The 22,743-nt window shown below is 39.3% G+C and overlaps 1 protein-coding gene across 1 annotated transcript in view; it reads left to right on the plus strand.

The window, feature by feature from the left end:
• The window catches only part of LOC128687253 (uncharacterized), a gene marked incomplete at its 5' end in the record, with an annotated part of 54,406 nt that continues 31,663 nt past the window's right edge, over window positions 1-22,743 (plus strand). Inside the window, 4 exon segments of the mRNA XM_070094810.1 lie at window positions 1-2,677; window positions 9,575-11,688; window positions 14,581-14,719; window positions 16,493-16,612. Of these exon segments, the coding sequence (XP_069950911.1) occupies window positions 290-2,677; window positions 9,575-11,688; window positions 14,581-14,719; window positions 16,493-16,612 (4,761 nt within the window).

The following is a 22,743-nucleotide window of genomic DNA, read 5'->3' on the forward strand; positions in this document are numbered from 1 at the left end:
ATCTAGCAAACTACCACCTCTTCATAAATCTCATTCTCAGAAATCAACTAGTAAGCATACATGGCCGAAATCTCCAGTTCAGAAGTATGTTTACAGGAAATCTCCGCTATTACACAGTTACTTTAAGTCTTCAAAGGGACTTGGCAGAGGCAGCATAGTAGCTCGCTCTCAAAAGCTGTGTCAGACAAAACTCACTAAAGATAAAGTTGGCAAAAGTAGCAAGGTGGATTTGAAAACTGTATTTAAAGCTGACCAGCCATCAAAAGAGAAGATTCAAGACAGTGTATTAATGAAAGGGCAGAAGCAACCTCCCCCTGGAAGTCTGGGAGAAATGTTGTTGAAAAAAACTCTGAAAGGCAAACTTAAAGTGCGTCCAGAAGCCGGGGAACCTGACACTTTGACTGACAAGGAGAGTGGAGTTAATACATCAGGAGTGAAAAGGGATATACCGATGGGAGAGCTAACTATGGATATTGCACAGGAATGCTACACTTTAGATCAGGAAGATGATGAGGAGCTCCAGCTGAGGTTAATTGCCCTTCAGTCCTCCCTCAGGGTTCTTAGTGATGTGCGAAAGGAAGGGCAGGACTTGATGTCTTCATCCTTGGTCACAAAACTCCCACAAGTAAAGAGCAATGAAGCAGAGGGGGAGAATTCACAACCTGTGGATTTTGACCAGCTGCAACAAAGTTTAGGAAAATTTTCATTGTGTAGTAACTCTGAAGGTATTTTAGAATCATCTCCAAAATCTGACATCTTGGAATATTTAAATGAAATGGGAAAAGATGATGATAGTGGTGATAGTAGTAGTGTGGAAGCCATTGAGCCCATTTTAGATGAACTTAGTCAAAGTTCGCCACAGTCGGCTGCAACCCCTGATAGTATACGTGAAATTGCAATAGACACAAACAAAAGCTATATAGGTGATGTTGATTCAGGTAAACTAGTGCAGAATGCTGAAGAAATAAATAAAGATGTTAAGGAACTTTCAGATTGTAACCAGGATCCAATCGATATGGATATTTGTGACAGTTCCCCAGGAGAGGACGATGGTGACACACTTGAAGAGGAGGTTTTTCAGGAGATTGGAGATGATATTTCCTTAAGTAATAAGGAATCCTTGGACAAATCAGTTAAGAATATTTTGAATGATTGCTCAAACACTGTAAAAGAGAGTTCTACCTCTTCTGGTGGGCCAGAAGGCTCACAGCACAATTTCCAAATCCCAGTGGAATGGGCCTATATGATGCCACCTCCCCCACCACCTGATCAGCCAGCCAATGATCTCAGTAACATAAACAACTGGTGTTATGATCAAAATATGTATCTCCAAACCATGCAAACTCAGTATGATTCTAACCCACAGTACAACCATTATGGTTTGCAAGGAGTAACTAATGCTGAATGGGGAGTGCAGCAGTCACAAAGTCCACAATGGAACTGTTCTCCCAATGAGGATCATGAAAACAATTTGACAAATAAAGCTGTAGGTCCTCCCAAGGCTTCAACTTCTCAGGAGGGTGATGAATCTCATTCTTGCAAAGTAGAGAAGTTTGAAGAAAATGATCATATGGCTGAACCTCAAAAAGACTTGAAAGATTTGCCTGCAGAGCAATATCAGGCTTTCATGTCTGTGGTGCTAAAGCAGCAAACCTCACAGCCTAAACAAGCAGTCACAAATGATAACTCTCAGAGGACTTTGATAGAAGTTCCTCTAATAAAAGATGTTGGCAAGGGTTTGAGTCATAACTGTGAAAGAGACCAACTTTTATCAAAAATCCAGCTTAATACAAGTAAGAGGAAAAGGAGAAGGGAACGGCAGAAATATAGGATAAAACAATTAAAAAGGAAAATGCTTGCAGGTTCAAAAATCATTAGGCAGTTAGAACCTGTGATTAAGGATACAGTTGCTAATCTTAAATCAGAACCTGTACCTGAAGAGGAAGATGAAGATTTGCTGCGTGCAAAACTTCTTATTGATTTGTCTATAAAAAACCAACAAAAAACAGTAGCATCGAGAGTTAAGCAAGTGCCAGCAGCTTCTGTTGAATCTAGCCAGTATTCGTGCTACCAGAAAAAATTAGATAAACTTGCATTTGAGGCAAGGGAAGCAAGTGACAGCTCACCTGTTCCAAGTTATCCTTCATCATCGGAGTCTTCCCCAGTAGCCAGAACTCGTGTCAGTCAAGCATCACTTCATAAAAATGTCCACAAGCTTCAAGCCAGGATTAAGGAAGGTAGCCCAACACACAAATTTAGGACTGATTCAAGACAAAGTCTCTCAGATATAGGTGGCATTGGTTTAGATCCCAAAAGTAGCCAGTATGATTATGCTGTCCCTCATGATGCTAATGCTGAGAGTGAAAGTCCTAAGTTTATGTTTCCGCTAGTTAAGCCAGTTATTATCAATTTAAAGTCAGACTCGGAGGATGAAACTGAAGAAGGCAGAGTTGAGAACCAAACTAAAAGTCGAGACCCCAAGACAGTAGCTGAGCCTAAAGCCTCTAGCAGTGGAGCAATAAGCAACAGCATTGATCGATTTTTGAAAAGTATACGCAATCGTGATCAGCCTGGTGAAGAATTTAGAAGCATGAAAGAGAATGCAAGAGCATCTAGGCAAAATTCAGCGGGCATTTCATCGAGATGTAAAACAGCAGCCAAAGATTCTACCCCTAATGTAAGTTAATGATTTTGTATTTCCGAAAAAGGTGGTGATACCTAAGTATTGTCAGAAATCATACATAGTTCTTTTGTATAAGCCTATACAAGAAAAGAATGCATAAAGGTTAGATAAAAGTGAGCATAGAAAACCATAGGGGTGATAGAAAAAATAGGCAGTAAAAAGTTTGATGTCAGATGGGTGGGAGGAAATATGGATATTAAAGATTTGAGTGTGGATGTGTCAACAGATGAGTGCATAAAAGTTGATGTGACATACAGGATATGCAAGGAATGGGGAGAAGGGGATTTGGATGGGGTGTTCAGGATTCTGTGGAAAGGAAGAAATGTACCACAGTATATTGGTACCAACACTTTTGTATCAATATGAGGCATGATCTTAGACTTGCAGTGAGGAGGTTGATGGCAGTGGAGATTTATTCAAGATTGTGTGCTGTGAATATCAGGTATTGGGGAGTGAAATATCTAAGATGGTGTGGGAGTATAAAATGTACAAGTCAGAGAGTGTAAGTGGGGTTTTCAAACTGGTTCACTTATTTAGACAGGGTAGAGCAAAATACCTTGACCAAGAGGATTTGTAAATATGGGGTGAATGTTCTAGGATGACTCGAAATTATAGCTCCACGATTGCAAACAAACCACAGTATGGGTGGGGATTGAACTGGGCCAGCTGGCTACAAGATTCGCCCAACTAGTATATAAATATACCTAGTTGAGTGAATCTTATTGTAGCCAGCTGGCCCAGTGGCTAATGTGTTGGTCTGGAATTTTACAACTCACTTACTGCAAGTTCAATCCCTGCTAGTACTGTGGTTCTAGGATGGTGTATGTAAAGGCAATTTCAAGTGATAGCCCCTTCAGGGGTAGCTAGTGAAAGGCTTTTGAGCCAAGTAGTTAGAGCTACCCTTCTCTTTGGATTGAATTCGTTTACCTCCAGTTCTCCAGGCCCTGTATGACCACTACAGGTTTAGCACTTCCCCCAGTAATATAATGCTGTAATTTGTTTGTTTTTTGTGCTTGTGTCTCTGAACAAGGTGCCATCTATGAAGGTATTCAGGGAAACCAGTTAGATTTGAGTACCGGAGATGGTATGTACAGTGTCAGGACTCTTTCACTAGTAAATCCTCCATTCTATCAGTTGATACCAAGAAACAGCCAATAAAATCTTGAAATCTATTTCAGTTGCTATTTTAAGCCAAACATAAGATCAGTTTGCTTTTTTTATTATGTTGATGAAGAAAGGGAGGTGGTAATTTCATGCATTGGCCAGGATGGTATACCATCTTTTAGGAGCGAAGAAGAACAGGATGTGAGTGTGGGGGAGGTGCGTGAGGCATTACATAGAATGAAAGGGGGTAAAGCAGCTGGAACTGACGGGATCATGACAGAAGTGTTAAAAGCCGGGGGGCATATAGTGTTGAAGTGGTTGGTATTTTTGTTTAATAAATGTATGAAAGAGGGGAAGGTACCTAGAGATTGGCAGAGAGCATGTATAGTCCCTGTATATAAAGGGAAGAGGGACAAAAGAGATTGTAAACATTATAGAGGAATAAGTTTACTGAGTAGTAGGTTACTAGGTAGTAGGTTGGTAGACAGCAACCACCCAGGGAAGTACTACCGTCCTGCCAGATGACTGTGAAACAAAAACCTGTAACTGTTTTGCATGATGGTAGGATTGCTGGTTTCTTTTTCTGTCTCATAAACACGCTAAGATAACAGGGATATCTTGCTACTCCTACTTACACTTTGGTCACACTTCACAGACACGCACATGCATATATATATATATACATACATCTAGGTTTTTCTCCTTTTTCTAAATAGCTCTTGTTCTTTTTTATTTCTTCTATTGTCCATGGGGAAGTGGAAAAGAATCTTTCCTCCGTAAGCCATGCGTGTCGTATGAGGCGACTAAAATGCCGGGAGCAATGGGCTAGTAACCCCTTCTCCTGTATACAATTACTAAAAAAGAGAAGAAGAAAAACTTTATAAAACTGGGTTGCTTAAATGTGCGTGGATGTAGTGCGGATGACAAGAAACAGATGATTGCTGATGTTATGAATGAAAAGAAGTTGGATGTCCTGGCCCTAAGCGAAACAAAGCTGAAGGGGGTAGGAGAGTTTCAGTGGGGGGAAATAAATGGGATTAAATCTGGAGTATCTGAGAGAGTTAGAGCAAAGGAAGGGGTAGCAGTAATGTTAAATGATCAGTTATGGAAGGAGAAAAGAGAATATGAATGTGTAAATTCAAGAATTATGTGGATTAAAGTAAAGGTTGGATGCGAGAAGTGGGTCATAATAAGCGTGTATGCACCTGGAGAAGAGAGGAATGCAGAGGAGAGAGAGAGATTTTGGGAGATGTTAAGTGAATGTATAGGAGCCTTTGAACCAAGTGAGAGAGTAATTGTGGTAGGGGACTTGAATGCTAAAGTAGGAGAAACTTTTAGAGAGGGTGTGGTAGGTAAGTTTGGGGTGCCAGGTGTAAATGATAATGGGAGCCCTTTGATTGAACTTTGTATAGAAAGGGGTTTAGTTATAGGTAATACATATTTTAAGAAAAAGAGGATAAATAAGTATACACGATATGATGTAGGGCGAAATGACAGTAGTTTGTTGGATTATGTATTGGTAGATAAAAGACTGTTGAGTAGACTTCAGGATGTACATGTTTATAGAGGGGCCACAGATATATCAGATCACTTTCTAGTTGTAGCTACACTGAGAGTAAAAGGTAGATGGGATACAAGGAGAATAGAAGCATCAGGGAAGAGAGAGGTGAAGGTTTATAAACTAAAAGAGGAGGCAGTTAGGGTAAGATATAAACAGCTATTGGAGGATAGATGGGCTAATGAGAGCATAGGCAATGGGGTCGAAGAGGTATGGGGTAGGTTTAAAAATGTAGTGTTAGAGTGTTCAGCAGAAGTTTGTGGTTACAGGAAAGTGGGTGCGGGAGGGAAGAGGAGCGATTGGTGGAATAATGATGTAAAGAGAGTAGTAAGGGAGAAAAAGTTAGCATATGAGAAGTTTTTACAAAGTAGAAGTGATGCAAGGAGGGAAGAGTATATGGAGAAAAAGAGAGAAGTTAAGAGAGTGGTGAAGCAATGTAAAAAGAGAGCAAATGAGAGAGTGGGTGAGATGTTATCAACAAATTTTGTTGAAAATAAGAAAAAGTTTTGGAGTGAGATTAACAAGTTAAGAAAGCCTAGAGAACAAATGGATTTGTCAGTTAAAAATAGGAGAGGAGAGTTATTAAATGGAGAGTTAGAGGTATTGGGAAGATGGAAGGAATATTTTGAGGAATTGTTAAATGTTGATGAAGATAGGGAAGCTGTGATTTCGTGTATAGGGCAAGGAGGAATAACATCTTGTAGGAGTGAGGAAGAGCCAGTTGTGAGTGTGGGGGAAGTTCGTGAGGCAGTAGGTAAAATGAAAGGGGGTAAGGCAGCCGGGATTGATGGGATAAAGATAGAAATGTTAAAAGCAGGTGGAGATATAGTTTTGGAGTGGTTGGTGCAATTATTTAATAAATGTATGGAAGAGGGTAAGGTACCTAGGGATTGGCAGAGAGCATGCATAGTTCCTTTGTGTAAAGGCAAAGGGGATAAAAGAGAGTGCAAAAATTATAGGGGGATAAGTCTGTTGAGTGTACCTGGTAAAGTGTATGGTAGAGTTATAATTGAAAGAATTAAGAGTAAGACGGAGAATAGGATAGCAGATGAACAAGGAGGCTTTAGGAAAGGTAGGGGGTGTGTGGACCAGGTGTTTACAGTGAAACATATAAGTGAACAGTATTTAGATAAGGCTAAAGAGGTCTTTGTGGCATTTATGGATTTGGAAAAGGCGTATGACAGGGTGGATAGGGGGGCAATGTGGCAGATGTTGCAAGTGTATGGTGTAGGAGGTAGGTTACTGAAAGCAGTGAAGAGTTTTTACGAGGATAGTGAGGCTCAAGTTAGAGTATGTAGGAAAGAGGGAAATTTTTTCCCAGTAAAAGTAGGCCTTAGACAAGGATGTGTGATGTCACCGTGGTTGTTTAATATATTTATAGATGGGGTTGTAAGAGAAGTAAATGCGAGGGTCTTGGCAAGAGGCGTGGAGTTAAAAGATAAAGAATCACACACAAAGTGGGAGTTGTCACAGCTGCTCTTTGCTGATGACACTGTGCTCTTGGGAGATTCTGAAGAGAAGTTGCAGAGATTGGTGGATGAATTTGGTAGGGTGTGCAAAAGAAGAAAATTAAAGGTGAATACAGGAAAGAGTAAGGTTATGAGGATAACAAAAAGATTAGGTGATGAAAGATTGAATATCAGATTGGAGGGAGAGAGTATGGAGGAGGTGAACGTATTCAGATATTTGGGAGTGGACGTGTCAGCGGATGGGTCTATGAAAGATGAGGTGAATCATAGAATTGATGAGGGAAAAAGAGTGAGTGGTGCACTTAGGAGTCTGTGGAGACAAAGAACTTTGTCCTTGGAGGCAAAGAGGGGAATGTATGAGAGTATAGTTTTACCAACGCTCTTATATGGGTGTGAAGCGTGGGTGATGAATGTTGCAGCGAGGAGAAGGCTGGAGGCAGTGGAGATGTCATGTCTGAGGGCAATGTGTGGTGTGAATATAATGCAGAGAATTCGTAGTTTGGAAGTTAGGAGGAGGTGCGGGATTACCAAAACTGTTGTCCAGAGGGGTGAGGAAGGGTTGTTGAGGTGGTTTGGACATGTAGAGAGAATGGAGCGAAACAGAATGACTTCAAGAGTGTATCAGTCTGTAGTGGAAGGAAGGCGGGGTAGGGGTCGGCCTAGGAAGGGTTGGAGGGAGGGGGTAAAGGAGGTTTTGTGTGCGAGGGGCTTGGACTTCCAGCAGGCATGCGTGAGCGTGTTTGATAGGAGTGAATGGAGACAAATGGTTTTTAATACTTGACGTGCTGTTGGAGTGTGAGCAAAGTAACATTTATGAAGGGATTCAGGGAAACCGGCAGGCCGGACTTGAGTCCTGGAGATGGGAAGTACAGTGCCTGCACTCTGAAGGAGGGGTGTTAATGTTGCAGTTTAAAAACTGTAGTGTAAAGCACCCTTCTGGCAAGACAGTGATGGAGTGAATGATGGTGAAAGTTTTTCTTTTTCGGGCCACCCTGCCTTGGTGGGAATCGGCCGGTGTGATAATAAAAAAAAAAAAAAATAAGTTTACTGAGTATACAAGGAAAAGTGTACGGTAGGGTCATAATTGAAAGAATTAGAGGTAAGACAGAATGTAGGATTGTGGATGAGCAAGGAGGTTTTAGAGTGGCTAGGGGATGTGTAGATCAAGTGTTTACATTGAAGCATATATATGAACAGTATTTAGATAAAGGTAAGGAAGTTTTTATTGCATTTATGGATTTGGAAAATACATATGATAGAGTGGATAGGGGAGCAATGTGGCAGATGTTGCAAGTATATGGAATAGGTGGTAAGTTACTAAATGCTGTAAAGAGTTTTTATGAGGATAGTGAGGTTCAGGTTAGGGTGTGTAGAAGAGAGGGAGACTACTTCCCAGTAAAAGTAGGTCTTAGGGATGTGTAATGTCACCATGGTTGTTCAATATATTTACAGATGGGTTATAAAAGAAGTAAATGCTAGGGTGTTCGGGAGAGGGGTGGGATTAAATTATGGGGAATCAAATACAAAATGGGAATTGACACAGTTGCTTTTTGCTGATGATACTGTGCTTATGGGAGATTCTAAAGAAAAATTGCAAAGGTTAGTGGATGAGTTTGAGAATGTGTGTAAAGGTAGAAAGTTGAAAGTGAACATAGAAAAGAGTAAGGTGATGAGGGTATCAAATGATTTAGATAAAAAAAAAATTGGATATCAAATTGGGGAGGAGGAGTATGGAAGAAGTGAATGTTTTCAGATACTTGGGAGTTGACGTGTCAGCGGATGGATTTATGAAGGATGAGGTTAATCATAGAATTGATGAGGGAAAAAAGGTGAGTGGTGTGTTGAGGTATATTTGGAGACAAAAAATGTTATCTATGGAGGCAAAGAAGGGAATGTATGAAAGTATAGTAGTACCAACACTCTTATATGGGTGTGAAGCTTGGTTGTGAATGCAGCATCGAGGAGGCGGTTAGAGGCAGTGGAGATGTCCTGTCTAAGGGCAATGTGTGGTGTAAATATTATGCAGAAAATTCAGAGTGTGGAAATTAGGAGAAGGTGTGGAATTAATATAAGTATTAGTCAGAGGGCTGAAGAGGGGATGTTGAGGTGGTTTGGTCATTTAGAGAGAATGGATCAAAGTAGAATGACATGGAGAGCATTTAAGTCCGTACGGAAAGGAAGGTGGGATAGGGGTCGTCCTCGAAAAGGTTGGAAGGAAGGGGTAAGGGAGGTTTTGTGGGCGAGGGGCTTGGCCTTCCAGCAGGCGTGCGTGAGCGTGTTTGATAGGAGTGAATGGAGACGAATGGTATTTGGGACCTGACGATCTGTTGGAGTGTGAGCAACGTAATATTTAGTGAAGGGATTCTAAACTGTTGTGTTCTGAGCACCTCTGCAAATACAGTGATTGTGTGAGTGAGGTGAAAGTGTTGAATGATGATGAAAGTATTTTCTTTTTGGGGATTTTCTTTCTTTTTGGGTCACCCTGCCTCGGTAAGAGACGGCTGACTTGTTAAAAAAAAAAAATATACTGTACACTCTCGTTCCCTCATGTCTGTGCCAAAATTTACTGTAGCATATTTAAGGGCATTGTGCTTAAAACGTAAATTTACATGAGCAACAGTGGCATCATTGTAGATCTACTTGGGGTGCAGAGAAACAGTTAAATACTAACTAAATTTTGGGTGACTTTATGGGAAGGTAAACTTATAAAACCTGATACAGTAGTATTGATTTGTTTTTGTAGCTTACCTTGTTCTGCAGGTTGTTCGGCACCTGAGTCGTACCCAGCAAATGGAATATCGTTTGCTGAAGGAGAAGCTGAGAGAAAAAGAGCTGCTACACCTCAAAAAGCAGTTGCAGCAGAGGCGACCAACCATTCCAACAAAGAAAAACAGGATTAGTTTTGCCGACAGTCCTGAGTCTCCTGATTGGGAAAACAAATCCAGTTTCAGGGTTGTCAGTGCTGATCATAGTGATAAATGTCATATAGCTAGCCATTTGGGACCAGAGAGAGAGAGCATTCATGACTGTCCTGAGGCAGAGTTAAAAAGTGGTAATTTAGGAATGTCCAATTCTCGAGAAGTATGCTTCAAGGAAATGGGAAGATTGCAAATTCAACTAGCAAATATTAGCTCTTATGAGGATCAAAGTAATGTTACCAGTAGTGAAGAAGCAGGTGAAAGTGGGAGAGATGAACCTCAAGCTGCAATTGATACAGTTGCTGGAGAGTCCTCTCAAGAAGTATCAGGAGCTGAGGAAGATGAGGAGACTTTAAGGATGATGGTATTCCAGACCCTGCAAAAGAAAGCATCAGACAGAAAAGAACAAAATCAAGGAAGGATGACAACTTTGGAATTCCCCCAGAATGAAGCTACAGCTTCAGAAGATAAAAAGTCTGCTACCACACTTAGAGTAGTTATACATCAAAAGGTTGATGATACAATGAAAAAGGAATATGCAAGCCAGGACAATGTACGAAAAGTGATTATACAACAAAGTGAGACAGAGAGCCATAAAGATCACCAGGATGTAGATATGGGGGGAGAATGGATGGTATTGGATGAAGTGCTTGGTGAAGGAATTGAAGGGAATGGTGGAAATCATACTAGTGATGGGGAGGAGGGTAAACTGTGTGATGAATTTGGCAATGAAGTAGCAAAGGAGGAAATTGAGAGAGAGTGCAGGAGTTTGGTTGTGACAAACAGTATTCAGACCATTAATAATGCTAGTGGTATGTCAGATATAAGCAGTAGGTTGAGGGATGATGGTATAAATGTGGATGAAATGAAAGAAAGAGTTAGCATGAGCAGTTCCAAGATAGCAGTTGCGGAGAGTAAGTGCAATGTGAAAATTGATAATTTGAATAAAGCATCACACGAAATGCTCGATAAATTTGAAAACCGGGCTGGTAATGAAAATACTAGCCAGAGGCTTGATTTGGATAAGACACAAAGCTGTAAAAGTGTTAGCGAATTGAAACAAGAAAACGTGGAAACAAATGTTGATTGTGTAGATGGGCAGAAAGTTAGGAAAGTCGTATCTTGCAGTAGTGATGGAATTGAAGTAAGGACTGACGTTGGAACAAGAAATAGTGACATATCAGAAAGCGAAAATAGCAGAGCCACTCAGAGAGAGCCCGATTTAAAGATAAATAAAGATGGCGGGAATTTATGTGGAAGTGAAGGAGGATCAACATTAAGAGATCAGTCACTCACCAGTGATATAATATCCTCTAGTGCCGAACTGATTGGCTCACTGTTTGAGTGTGATCGTGAAGAGAAAAAGCCTGGCACAGGTATCTGTGCTGAATTGAAAGAGGGTGAATCTATTAGAAATAAGGACAGAGCGTCGTGTCTAAAAAATAATCAGTGTCTTGATTCATCTATAAAAACACAGGAGGTGCTTTCAGAAACCCTTAAGCTAGAACCAGAAAAGGTTACTGGATATACTGAAGAGTCAAAAATAAGGCATAATGTAGCAGAAACTGTAGACTTCTGTTCAGACATAAGCCCAAAAGTATCAGAAGTAAAAAAACATGAGTATGACTCAAACTCAAAGAAATTCCCATCTAAACTTACGACAGTGGAACACAGCTTGAAGAGTGAAACTCAAGGCATTAGCTCCAAAAATTCAGAAACAAGCACTGAGGTTAGAACTCGAGTAAAGCAGTTGACTAGTCTTGTAGAAACTGTCAAGCATCCAGCAAACAAAGACAGTTCTGCAATTTTAGGAAAGTGTGAAAGTAGCAGTGCTAAAGTTCAAGAAGGGCCAGGAGCCTCTAGAAAAGGAAAGGCTAAAGATAATCAAGAGAAGCCAGTAAATTCCAAGAAGATGATGCTTTTAAAAAGAATAGAACAAGAATACACTGAGAAAAGGTAAGAGTAACTACCAACAGTTTCTAAGTGTGTAAAGTGGTCACCTTGTATTTTATTAGTCTAACACTGAAATAACATTTTGCATTTATATCCTATCCATTCAGGGGGAGAGCCTTGATATTTTTGAAGGACTTTTGATTTGAGGATTTGGAGCTATTGCTTTCTTACTCAGATCAAACCTTTCTACTATCTCTGGGTGGTGTATGACCCTTAGGGAATTCAGTGTTTTCCCATAAACATGATCTTTTGCATCTCTCTCTGCCATTCTTTCTCTATTTTTCTCCTCACTTATCCCCTCTCCTTTCCTCATTCCCTTTCTTCTTCTCCTTCCCAAAGCCTCTGCTCCCCCCCTCCTTTTATTGTTTTTCACCAGCCTCCTTTTCTCATTCCTTTATTCATTTATCACAATATATATTACATTTTGTTGTTTTACATGATGGTAGGGTTGCTGGTGTCCTTTTTTCTGTCTCGTAAGCAAGCAAGATTTCAGCTACGTCTTGCTACTTCTACTACGCTTAGGTTACACTACACATACAAGCATATATATACACACACCCATCTGGGTTTTCTTCTATTTTCTTTCTTGTTGTTTATTTCCTCTTATCTCCATGGGGAAGTGAAACAGAATTCTTCCTCCATAAGCCGTGCGTGTTGTGAGAGGCGACTAAAATGCTGGGAACAAGAGGCTAGTAACCCCTTCTGTATAAATTACTAAATTTAAAGAGAAACTTTCATTTTTCTTCTTGGGCCACCCTTCCTCGGTGGGATACAGCCAGTTTGTTGAAAGATGATGTTACATTCTGGTTTAGTTCTTGATTTACATAATTAACCCTTTGAGGGTCCGTGCCATAGATCTACAGCTATACGTTGAGGGTCCAAACCTTAGATCTACGCCATGAGCTCAGCTCACTCTGATAAGCTGTGAGCGGTAAATTTGGGCCTAGATATGAGAGAGTATATCTATGTGGTATGTGTGCACCACATAAAACAAATCCTGCAGCACACAGTGCATAATGAGAGAAAAAACCGAGACCGTAATTTTCGATTAAAACAGTGACTTTGCAGTATTTTCTCGTATGTTTTTTATAGTTGTATTTGCGATTTCTTGGTCTCACTTGGAAGATATATTACAGAAATAGAGATGATTTTGATTGGTTTTAGTAATGGAAATGGGTTGAAACTGAGCTCAAAATAGCAGAAATGTTAAACTTTTGCCGATGTTCAAGAGTAAACAAATGATCCCACACGTCTAATACGTGCCAGCTGGTGGGTCTAATATACGTTCACAAATGTGGTGATATTATTTACACAATTATTATGGTATTGCATAACAGTAAATCTTCTGTTTTTTGGTTTGAATAAAAATTCATTATGTGAATAAAAAATCAAAATGGAATTCATTTGTAAAGCCTGATAACATAACTAATGAACAGAGGAAATGTTAGGTTAGTTCCAGGAATGCCTGCATTGTTTATTCTGGACCCTATTTTGAAATTAGAATATTTTGAACTTTGCATTAAATTGGCCAAATTACCAATTTCCGATCACTTTATTTTGTAGTTGAAACAGTTGACTTGGCGATTTCTTGTGCTCAATCGATAAAATAGAAGTAATACTAATGAAATAGCTAAGAATTTGGTTGACTGGAGTATTATAATTGGCCTAAAATGGGAGTCAGTCAGCAAAATCGCCGATGCGTAAATTTCGCTGACACATCAAAATTTGTGAGAGCATAATTTCATCAGTTTTCCATCAAATTTCGTACTTTTTGTTTTATTACCTTCAGAAAAAGATTCTCTACCATTTCATAAGAAAAAATAACAAAATTATTTTTTGAAAATTCTTGGACACTGGTGTGCACTTTGAAATTTGGCCTTTGGACCCTGAAAGGGTTAATGTCTTGTTTTTTCCTTTTGCATGTTGCATCCTTTTTTTTTTTTTTCTTCAACAAGTCGGCCGTCTCCCACCGAGACAGAGTGACCCAGAAAAGAAAGAAAATCCCCAAAAAGAAAATACTTTCATCATCATTCAACACTCACCGCACTCGCACATTATCACTGTTTTTGCAGAGGTGCTCAGAATACACAGTTTAGAAGCATACACATATAAAGATACACAACATATCCCTCCAAACTGCCAATATCCCAAACCCCTCCTTTAAAGTGCAGGCATTGTACTTCCCATTTCCAGGACTCGAGTCCGACTGTATGAAAATAACCGGTTTCCCTGAATCCCTTCACTAAGTATTACCCTGCTCACACTCCAACAGATCGTCAGGTCCCAAGTACCATTCGTCTCCATTCACTCCTATCTAACACGCTCACGCATGCTTGCTGGAAGTCCAAGCCCCTTGCCCACAAAACCTCCTTTACCCCCTCTCTCCAACCCTTTCGAGGACGACCCCTACCTCGCCTTCCTTCCCCTATAGATTTATATGCTTTCCATGTCATTCTACTTTGATCCATTCTCTCTAAATGACCAAACCACCTCAACAACCCCTCTTCTGCCCTCTGACTAATACTTTTATTAACTCCACACCTTTTCCTAATTTCCACACTCCGAATTTTCTGCATAATATTTACACCACACATTGCCCTTAAACAGAACATCTCCACTTCCTCCAACCGTCTCCTCGCTGCTGCATTTACCACCCAAGCTTCACACCCATATAAGAGTGTTGGTACTACTATACTTTCATACATTCCCTTCTTTGCCTCCATAGATAACGATTTTGGCTCCACATACATGTGTACCTCAACACACCACTCACCTTTTTTTTGTATCCTATTATGTTTTATAATTTTCCAATTTCCCCTATTTAAAAATATTAGTGCTAGCTATTTTGAGAAATAGTTGACATGGTAAAAACATGACTACGGTTACCACTTGCAGGCTTGGCTTTACAAAGGTGATATCAGTGTTGGCTTCTCTTGTACAAGAAGCAAGAGAGGAGGAATTGCAGAGGCAGTCTCTGAAGAAGAATGTGCTGCAGCTGCGTGCACAGTTAAAGCAGATGGAAGGGCAGCTGGAGGCAAGATTGAATTTTGTTCATGGCTAGACATTTTCTTTAATGTAGATATGTGCTGTTAAATTAAATAAGTGATATAACAATAAAACTATCTGCAGTTCTACTACACTTCATAGGGTATATTTTAAAAATGCACTTTGGTTTTTGTCAATGGCAGCAGCTATTTTTATCCAAACTGGACAGTATTTAAAGATTTTACGGTGTGAGAGTATAGATAAAATCAACTTAAGGAGTACAACATAACCATTTTTATGCTGCCTAGCAGTATTTCCTCTGAAGTTTCAATAAAATAACATGTATTTGACAGTGTTTGCTTGGGCAATGGCAAAACAATGAGAGCAGTCTACATCGTAGCATCAGTTTTCTTCAAGGGAGTGCCCAGATGTTTGCGATTGGTTTTTAATGCAAGGGACTGAGTTACCTACCATTCCTCATATCAAACCTGAGTACTTCCCATTTCTTTGCTGTATTACTCCTACAAGTTTAGTACTATTTCATGAATTTAATAATAATGTGGCATCACTGGCTGGAGTGTATATTAGTACATGACTTCTCTAAGGTTGGGTTCTAATCCCTTACTCTCATTGAAGAAAACAAAATAGGACCACTGCAGATATGGGGAAAGTGAAATAAAGTGGGTAAGTGATGGTTGGGAACCCTGGCGCATAAAAATAATTGATGGAACAATGATCAAGGGCTGAGGTGTAACAGCTTGAAGGAAAGATTTTAAATCTGAAAATTTGTGGAACATTTAAAGGAACTTTAAGAATGGGAATAATGAACTAGCACTTAGGGGTAAAATACATGAACAAATAGAGAAAGTGCCTATGAATAGCAATGAATGTTTTTCATTGGTGCTGTTCAGGATGACAGTGGAATGAAATGTAATCCAGGAAATGGCAGTTTGAGCCATTTAGACAAATTCAGAAGGATAATATGATTATACTGAGGACACAGGAACAAAAACAAGCACAATGGGAAAAGAAATAAAATTAGTGGACAAGGTAATTCTATACATTCTGAGGATGGTAATAATAATAGTTATCTTGGTGTATTATAGTAACTGGAGGTACAGAGACTAGATAAGTCCAAAATGAAACAGCTTAAAGTAGTTTTTTCCAATCTGAAAATTACAGACCATTTCAAAAAAAGCAAAATGTAAAATTAATGAATTTTGACAAAAAAAAGAGAATTAATCAAGGCATAGTGTATATTCGTTGTACAGTATGTTAAAATTTATGCTTAAGAGAAGATTTAAGGACAGTTGGTACTGTCTTTTCAGATTAAAATACCACTAAAAAAGAAGTTTCAAACTCCCCTTTAGATTAGTGAGCACTTTATATACATCACTTCAAATTGGTCCAGTTGCTTGTACAAATTGTAAGCCACTTATTCTTCCAATTCTTTTCTGATGCTAGGGTCAAAATTTGTCACTTGTTCATTTTTTCTTACATATTTCTTTATCTCTAATGCTTCTCCCTTACCTTTTCATTTGTACATTCATACTCGTTGAATTCCTCGGTTTGTCGCTTTAAGTTATGTAGCTTTTGTTTTACTTTTAGCATAGCTGAACCATTGTTTAGAATTTGACAAACATTTTCAGGCAGTTTTTGAAAATTTTAATGTGTGAAGTCAGATATCTGTTGCCGAGGACATCTGAAGGTTTGCTTATGTTTATTAAATTTAAACTAATGTCCAGTAGTTAGTTTATTAGCTAACACCACCTAACCATTTCTTGTCTGGTGCATACTGTAAGACTAGATTACCAATTTACAGACCAAATCCAGTGCGGTCAAGACCAAGATGGAAAGTATACGAGAACTACAAACGCAAATAACAAAAGATCGGCTGTTGATAAATGAACTTGAACAGAAGGGAAAGCTTCTGGGCCAACAGGTAATTCTTTTTATTTTATCTTGTGTTTTTCCATTTCCAGAGAAAATTGCAATAATAAGTTGACTTAGTTGACTTTATTCAGAATACTGTACATTTGAACCCTCTTACATTCCCAGTGGTCCTGCAAATAATTTTAACCCTTTCACTGTTGGTGCCATAGTACTGCGGCTTACAAGCCAGTGTTGGTGCTGTAGTACTATGCCAAAATTCTAGCGGCTTCAAATCTAGCAGGAGAAAGCTGGTAGGCTTACATGTGAATGGGTCTGCATGGTCAGTGTGTGCAGTACAAAAGAAATTGGAGCCAGTGGTGCATTGTGGGAATGCCATTTCAGTAGTCCTTGTTCAGCATGCCTAGCAGTAAGAAATATCTGACTCCCTGGAGAATTTGGGCCTCTTTTCTTCCCAAGTGATAGTTCTGACACAGATGGAAGTGTAAGTGAAGATGAATTTCATGGTTTTGAGGAGTTTGTGACTGAAAGCAATGCCCAGGATACCAGATACAGATAGTGAAAAGGGAAGGCAGCTTGGGTGGTGGGGAGTTCAGCGTGGGTGTGGGGAGGACATCACAAGTGGTGGGGAAGGCAGTGGGGATGGTGTGGCTGGGGAAGACAGCATGGGTGGTTGGGAAGACGGCATGTAAGTAAGTTTATTCAGGTATACACGAATACGTACAGTTATGTACATTATCATATAGAGCAGCATGTGTAGAGAATCTAGGATAACCCAAAAAAAATCAAGTGACTTATTTCCAGCATGGGTTGCAGGGAAGACAAAGTGGGTTTGTGTAAACAAAGTTTTGTAAACAATATAACGATAACAATGTTTGTGAGGTTATTGTGTTGCATGCAACAGGTGGATATATATACATTATGCATTATATTGGTCTCACAGGCCACAAAAGTTTTTTTATTTTATTTTATTTTATTTTTTTATTGACACAAGCCGATTCCCATCAAGGCAGGGTAGCCCGACAAAGAAAAACTTTCATCATCAATCACTCCATCACTGTCTTGTCAGAGGGGTGCTTTACACTAGTTATAAAACTGCAACATTAACACCCCTCCTTCAGAGTGCAGACACTGTACTTCCCATCTCCAGGACTCACGTCCGGCCTGCCGGTTTCCCTGAATCCCTTCATAAATGTTACATTGCTCACACTCCAACAGCACGTCAAATATTAAAAGTCATTTGTCTCCATTCACGCCTATCAAATACACTCACGCATGCTTGCTGGAAGTCCAAGCCCCTCACACACAAAACCTCCTTTACCCCCCTCCCTCCAACCTTTCCTAGGCCGACCCCTACCCTGCCTTCCCTCTACTATAGGTTTATACACTCGAAGTCATTCTGTTTTGTTCCATTCTCTCTACGTATCTGAACCACCTCAGTAACCTCTCCTCTGCCCTCTGGATAATAGTTTTTGTAATCCCACACCACCTAATTTCCAAACTACGAATTCTTTGCATTAGTATATTCACACCACACATTGCCCTCAGACATGACGTCTCCACTGCCTCCAGCCTTCTCCTCGTTGCAACATTCATCACCCATGCTTCACACCCATATAAGAGTTTTTGGTATAACTATACTCGCATACATTCCCCTCTGCTTCCACGGACAAAGTTCTTTGTCTCCACAGACTCCTAAGTGCACCGCTCACCCTTTTTCCCTCATCAATTCTATGATTCACCTCGTCTTTCATAGACCCATCCGCTGACACTTCCACTCCCAAATATCTGAATACATTCACCTCCTCCATACTCTCTCCCTCCAATCTGATATCCAATCTTTCATCACCTAATCTTTTTGTTATCCTCATAACCTTACTCTTTCCTGTATTCACTTTTAATTTTCTTTTGCACACCCTACCAAATTCATCTACCAATCTCTGCAACTTCTCTTCAGAATCTCCCAAAAGCACAGTGTCATCAGCAAAGAGCAACTGTGATAACTCCCACTTTGTTTGATTCTTTATCTTTTAACTCGACACCTCTTGCCAAGACCCTTGCATTCACTTCTCTTACAACCCCATCTATAAATATATTGAACAACCATGGTGACATCACACATCCTTGTCTAAGGCCTACTTTTACAGGGAAATAATCTCCCTCTCTCCTACATACATTAACCTGAGCCTCACTATCCTCATAAAAATTCTTCACTGCTTTCAGTAACCTACCTCCTATACCATACACCTGCAACATCCGCCACATTGCCCCCCTATCCACCCTGTCGCATGCCTTTTCCAAATCCATAAATGACACAAAAACCTCTTTACCCTTATCTAAATACTGTTCACCTATGTTTCACTGTAAACACTTGGTCTACACACCCCCTACCTTTCCCAAAGCCTCCTTGTTCATCTGCTATCCTACTCTGTCTTACTCTTAATTCTTTCAATAATATCTCTACTATACGCTTTACTAGGTATACTCAACAGATTTGTTTCCCTATAATTTTTGCACTCTGTTTTATCCCCTTTGCCTTTATACAAAGGAACTATGCATGCTCTGCCAATCCCTAGGTACCTTACCCTCTTCCATACGTTTATTAAATAATAGCACCAACCACTCCAAAACTATATCCCCACCTACTTTTAACATTTCTATCTTTATCCCATCAATCCCAGCTGCCTTACCCTCTTTCATTCTGCCCACTGCCTCACAGACTTCCCCTACACTCACAACTGGCTCTTCCTCACTCCTACAAGATGTTATTCCTCCTTGCCCTATACACGAAATCACAGCTTCCCTATCTTCATCAACATTTAACCCTTTGACTGTTTTGGTCGTATATATACGTCTTAGGCACCACTGTTTCTGACGTATTTATATGCGTAAATTCTAGCAGCTTCAAATCAAGCGGAAGAAACCAATCCTGCAGCATGCAGTGTGTAATGAGAAAAAAAAAAACTGACCATTTTTTTTGGATTAAAACGCTGATTTTGAGGTGTATTTTCGTATAGTATTTATCGTTGTATTCTCTTTTTCATGGTCTCATGTGATAAAATGTTAAACATATTACAGAAATATCGATGATTTTGATTACTTCACGATGAAAAGGACCTTGAAATTGAGCTCAAAGTAGCGGAAATGTTCAATTTTTACCAATGTTCAGGAGTAAGTAAATCACACCACACGTCCAATACACTTCAACTGGGGAGTCTAATATTCTTTCACTAGTGCACTGATATTATTTATACCATTTTTACAATAATGCAGCAGTCTGCATAACAGGAAATTTTGTATTTTTTTGTATGAATAAAAAATCAAAATAGAAAGCAATAGTAATATAAGAGGGGCCTAAAGACATAACATAACTAATGAACAGAGGATATGTTATTTTAGTGCCAAGAATGTCTACATTGTTTATTCTGGAACCTATTTTGAAATTGGCAACTTTTTTAATTTGCGTGAAATTGGCCAAATGCCAATTTCTGATCACTTTATTGGGTAGTTCAAATCGGTAAATGAGCGGTTTCTTGTACTCAACAGATAGAAAAAAATGGAGTTCTAAAGAAATAGCTACGAGTTTGGTCAACTGGAACAACGGAATTGGCCAAAAACAGGGCTCAAAGTCGGTGAAATTGCAGATGTGTATATGTTGCCGAGACCACTAACTTTGTGGGAGTGAGTTTTCGACCAAATTTCGTACTTTTGGTGTCATTACCACCGGGAAAAGATTCTCTTTCATTTCATAAGAAAAATAATTTTTTTTTTTCCAAAAATTTATTCATAAAAAATAATTTTTTTTTTTTTTTTTTTTTTTCCAAAAATTTATTGACATAGAATGACAGTTTCAGAAAGGGGCGTGCAACAGTCAAAGGGTTAACAAAAGTTACCTGAAAAAATAAAATATTATAAAAGAAGAGAAAAAGTAGAACAAAAATAAAAATATTGCCTAGTGAGCGGCAGTTACCGATGTTGCTGTAAGCAGTTTACTTTGTCAACTTCATGTTTCTATATCTCGGTAAGTACTGACTGCAATTTTTTTTTTTTCTTTTAAAATGATCAGAAAAAATATTCTTAAGATCTTGGTAATTTTTTTTTTTTTTTCAACAGAGCAGGTTTGTGATCAGAGGTCTCGACAGTAAGAAGGTTAAATTGTCTACATACTAAAAAAAAAAATTCTGATGAAGACTGATTTTGTATTTCAGAGGGTCCAGACCCCAGATCTGAAACTTCTCCATGGGGTTCAAGAATTTTCCAAAGAATTTTTTTTTATATATAAAATTATAGAGCATCTTTTTTCGAAGGGAATGACACCGAAAGTATGAAATTTGATGGCAATTTCACTCGCTTTGAGTCTTAGTTTAAGTCAATTCTGTTATTAGTATTACATTTAACTATATATCAACTACCCAATAAGTGATCAGAAATCAGTTTGGCCAATTTCACAAAATTTAAAAATTGCCAGTTTAAAACAGGGTCCAGAATAAACACTGTAGACATTCCTGGCACTAAAACCGAGGTCAGGGAACTGGGGTAAATTACCCCAAATGGGGTAAATATGAAAATCTTGGGGGTAATGAAGGCTCATTAACCTCTTAACTGTCCAAATGTAGATCTACATTCTTACCGCTAGAGCTCCAAACGTAGATCTATGTTTTATTTTTCCTGCCTCCAAATTTGGCACGATTGGCGTGAGATACTATGACATTTGATGAGCATTACATGCTCATCAAATGTCATAGCAATGTCAGCAGTGGAGTGACACTAGTGTTACACCATGCTTCAAGGAAACCTATGATTACGTTTTATTATTATTATTATTATTTATTTTTTATTATCACACTGGCCGATTCCCACCAAGGCAGGGTGGCCCAAAAAAGAAAAACTTTCACCATCATTCACTTCATCACCGTCTTGCCAGAAGGGTGCTTTACACTACAGTTTTTAAACTGCAATATTAACACCCCTCCTTCAGAGTGCAGGCACTGTACTTCCCATCTCCAGGACTCAAGTCCGGCCTGCCGGTTTCCCTGAACCCCTTCATAAATGTTACTTTGCTCACACTCCAACAACACGTCAAGTATTAAAAACCATTTGTCTCCATTCACTCCTATCAAACACGCTCACGCATGCCTGCTGGAAGTCCAAGCCCCTCGCACACAAAACCTCCTTTACCCCCTCCCTCCAACCTTTCCTAGGCCGACCCCTACCCCGCCTTCCTTCCACTACAGACTGATACACTCTTGAATTCACTCTGTTTCGCTCCATTCTCTCTACATGTCCGAACCACCTCAACAACCCTTCCTCAGCCCTCTGGACAACAGTTTTGGTAATCCCGCACCTCCTCCTAACTTCCAAACTACAAATTCTCTGCATTATATTCACACCACACATTGCCCTCAGACATGACATCTCCACTGCCTCCAGCCTTCTCCTCGCTGCAACATTCATCACCCATGCTTCACACCCATATAAGAGCGTTGGTAAAACTATACTCTCATACATTCCCCTCTTTGCCTCCAAGGACAAAGTTCTTTGTCTCCACAGACTCCTAAGTGCACCACTCACCCTTTTCCCCTCATCAATTCTATGATTCACCTCATCTTTCATAGACCCATCTGCTGACACATCCCACATGTCCAAAACATTGCTGGGACCTATAAATACACAAATGCGAACAATTTTCTAAGTGTATTTTTGGGGGTCTGAAACTGATTAATCTTATTTGCATTATTCCTTATGGGAACAAATTCATTTGGTATCAGCACTTGAACAGCCTTCTGGAACAAAATAAGTTCATTTCCCAAGGTACCACTGTATTGCTAGACAATAGTATGTGACTAAGGTAGATGAAAATATTCACCTGTCACTGTGACTATTTAAGTACTATTTCAGTACCTAATATTAGTGTCAATACAAAGATTGACTGTGAAATCACAAGAACTACTACAAATTGTAATTATCAGAACATAAAAATTGTATAAATTAAAAAAAAAAAAAAAAAGGTATATCAGCAACACTTCTGCAAACAGCAGCGCTTCATGTTGTCGTCAGGCGAGTGACAAACGTTGACTTTGTGGCCTTAATATCCATAAGTACTGACTAATTTTTTTTTTTTTTACATTATGTAAAAAAAAAATCCCCCCACCCCAAATATTTGGAGTGCTGGGCAAGAGAACG

Source organism: Cherax quadricarinatus, chromosome 1, assembly GCF_038502225.1.
Source record: "Cherax quadricarinatus isolate ZL_2023a chromosome 1, ASM3850222v1, whole genome shotgun sequence".
NCBI classification, from domain to species: Eukaryota; Metazoa; Arthropoda; class Malacostraca; order Decapoda; family Parastacidae; genus Cherax; species Cherax quadricarinatus.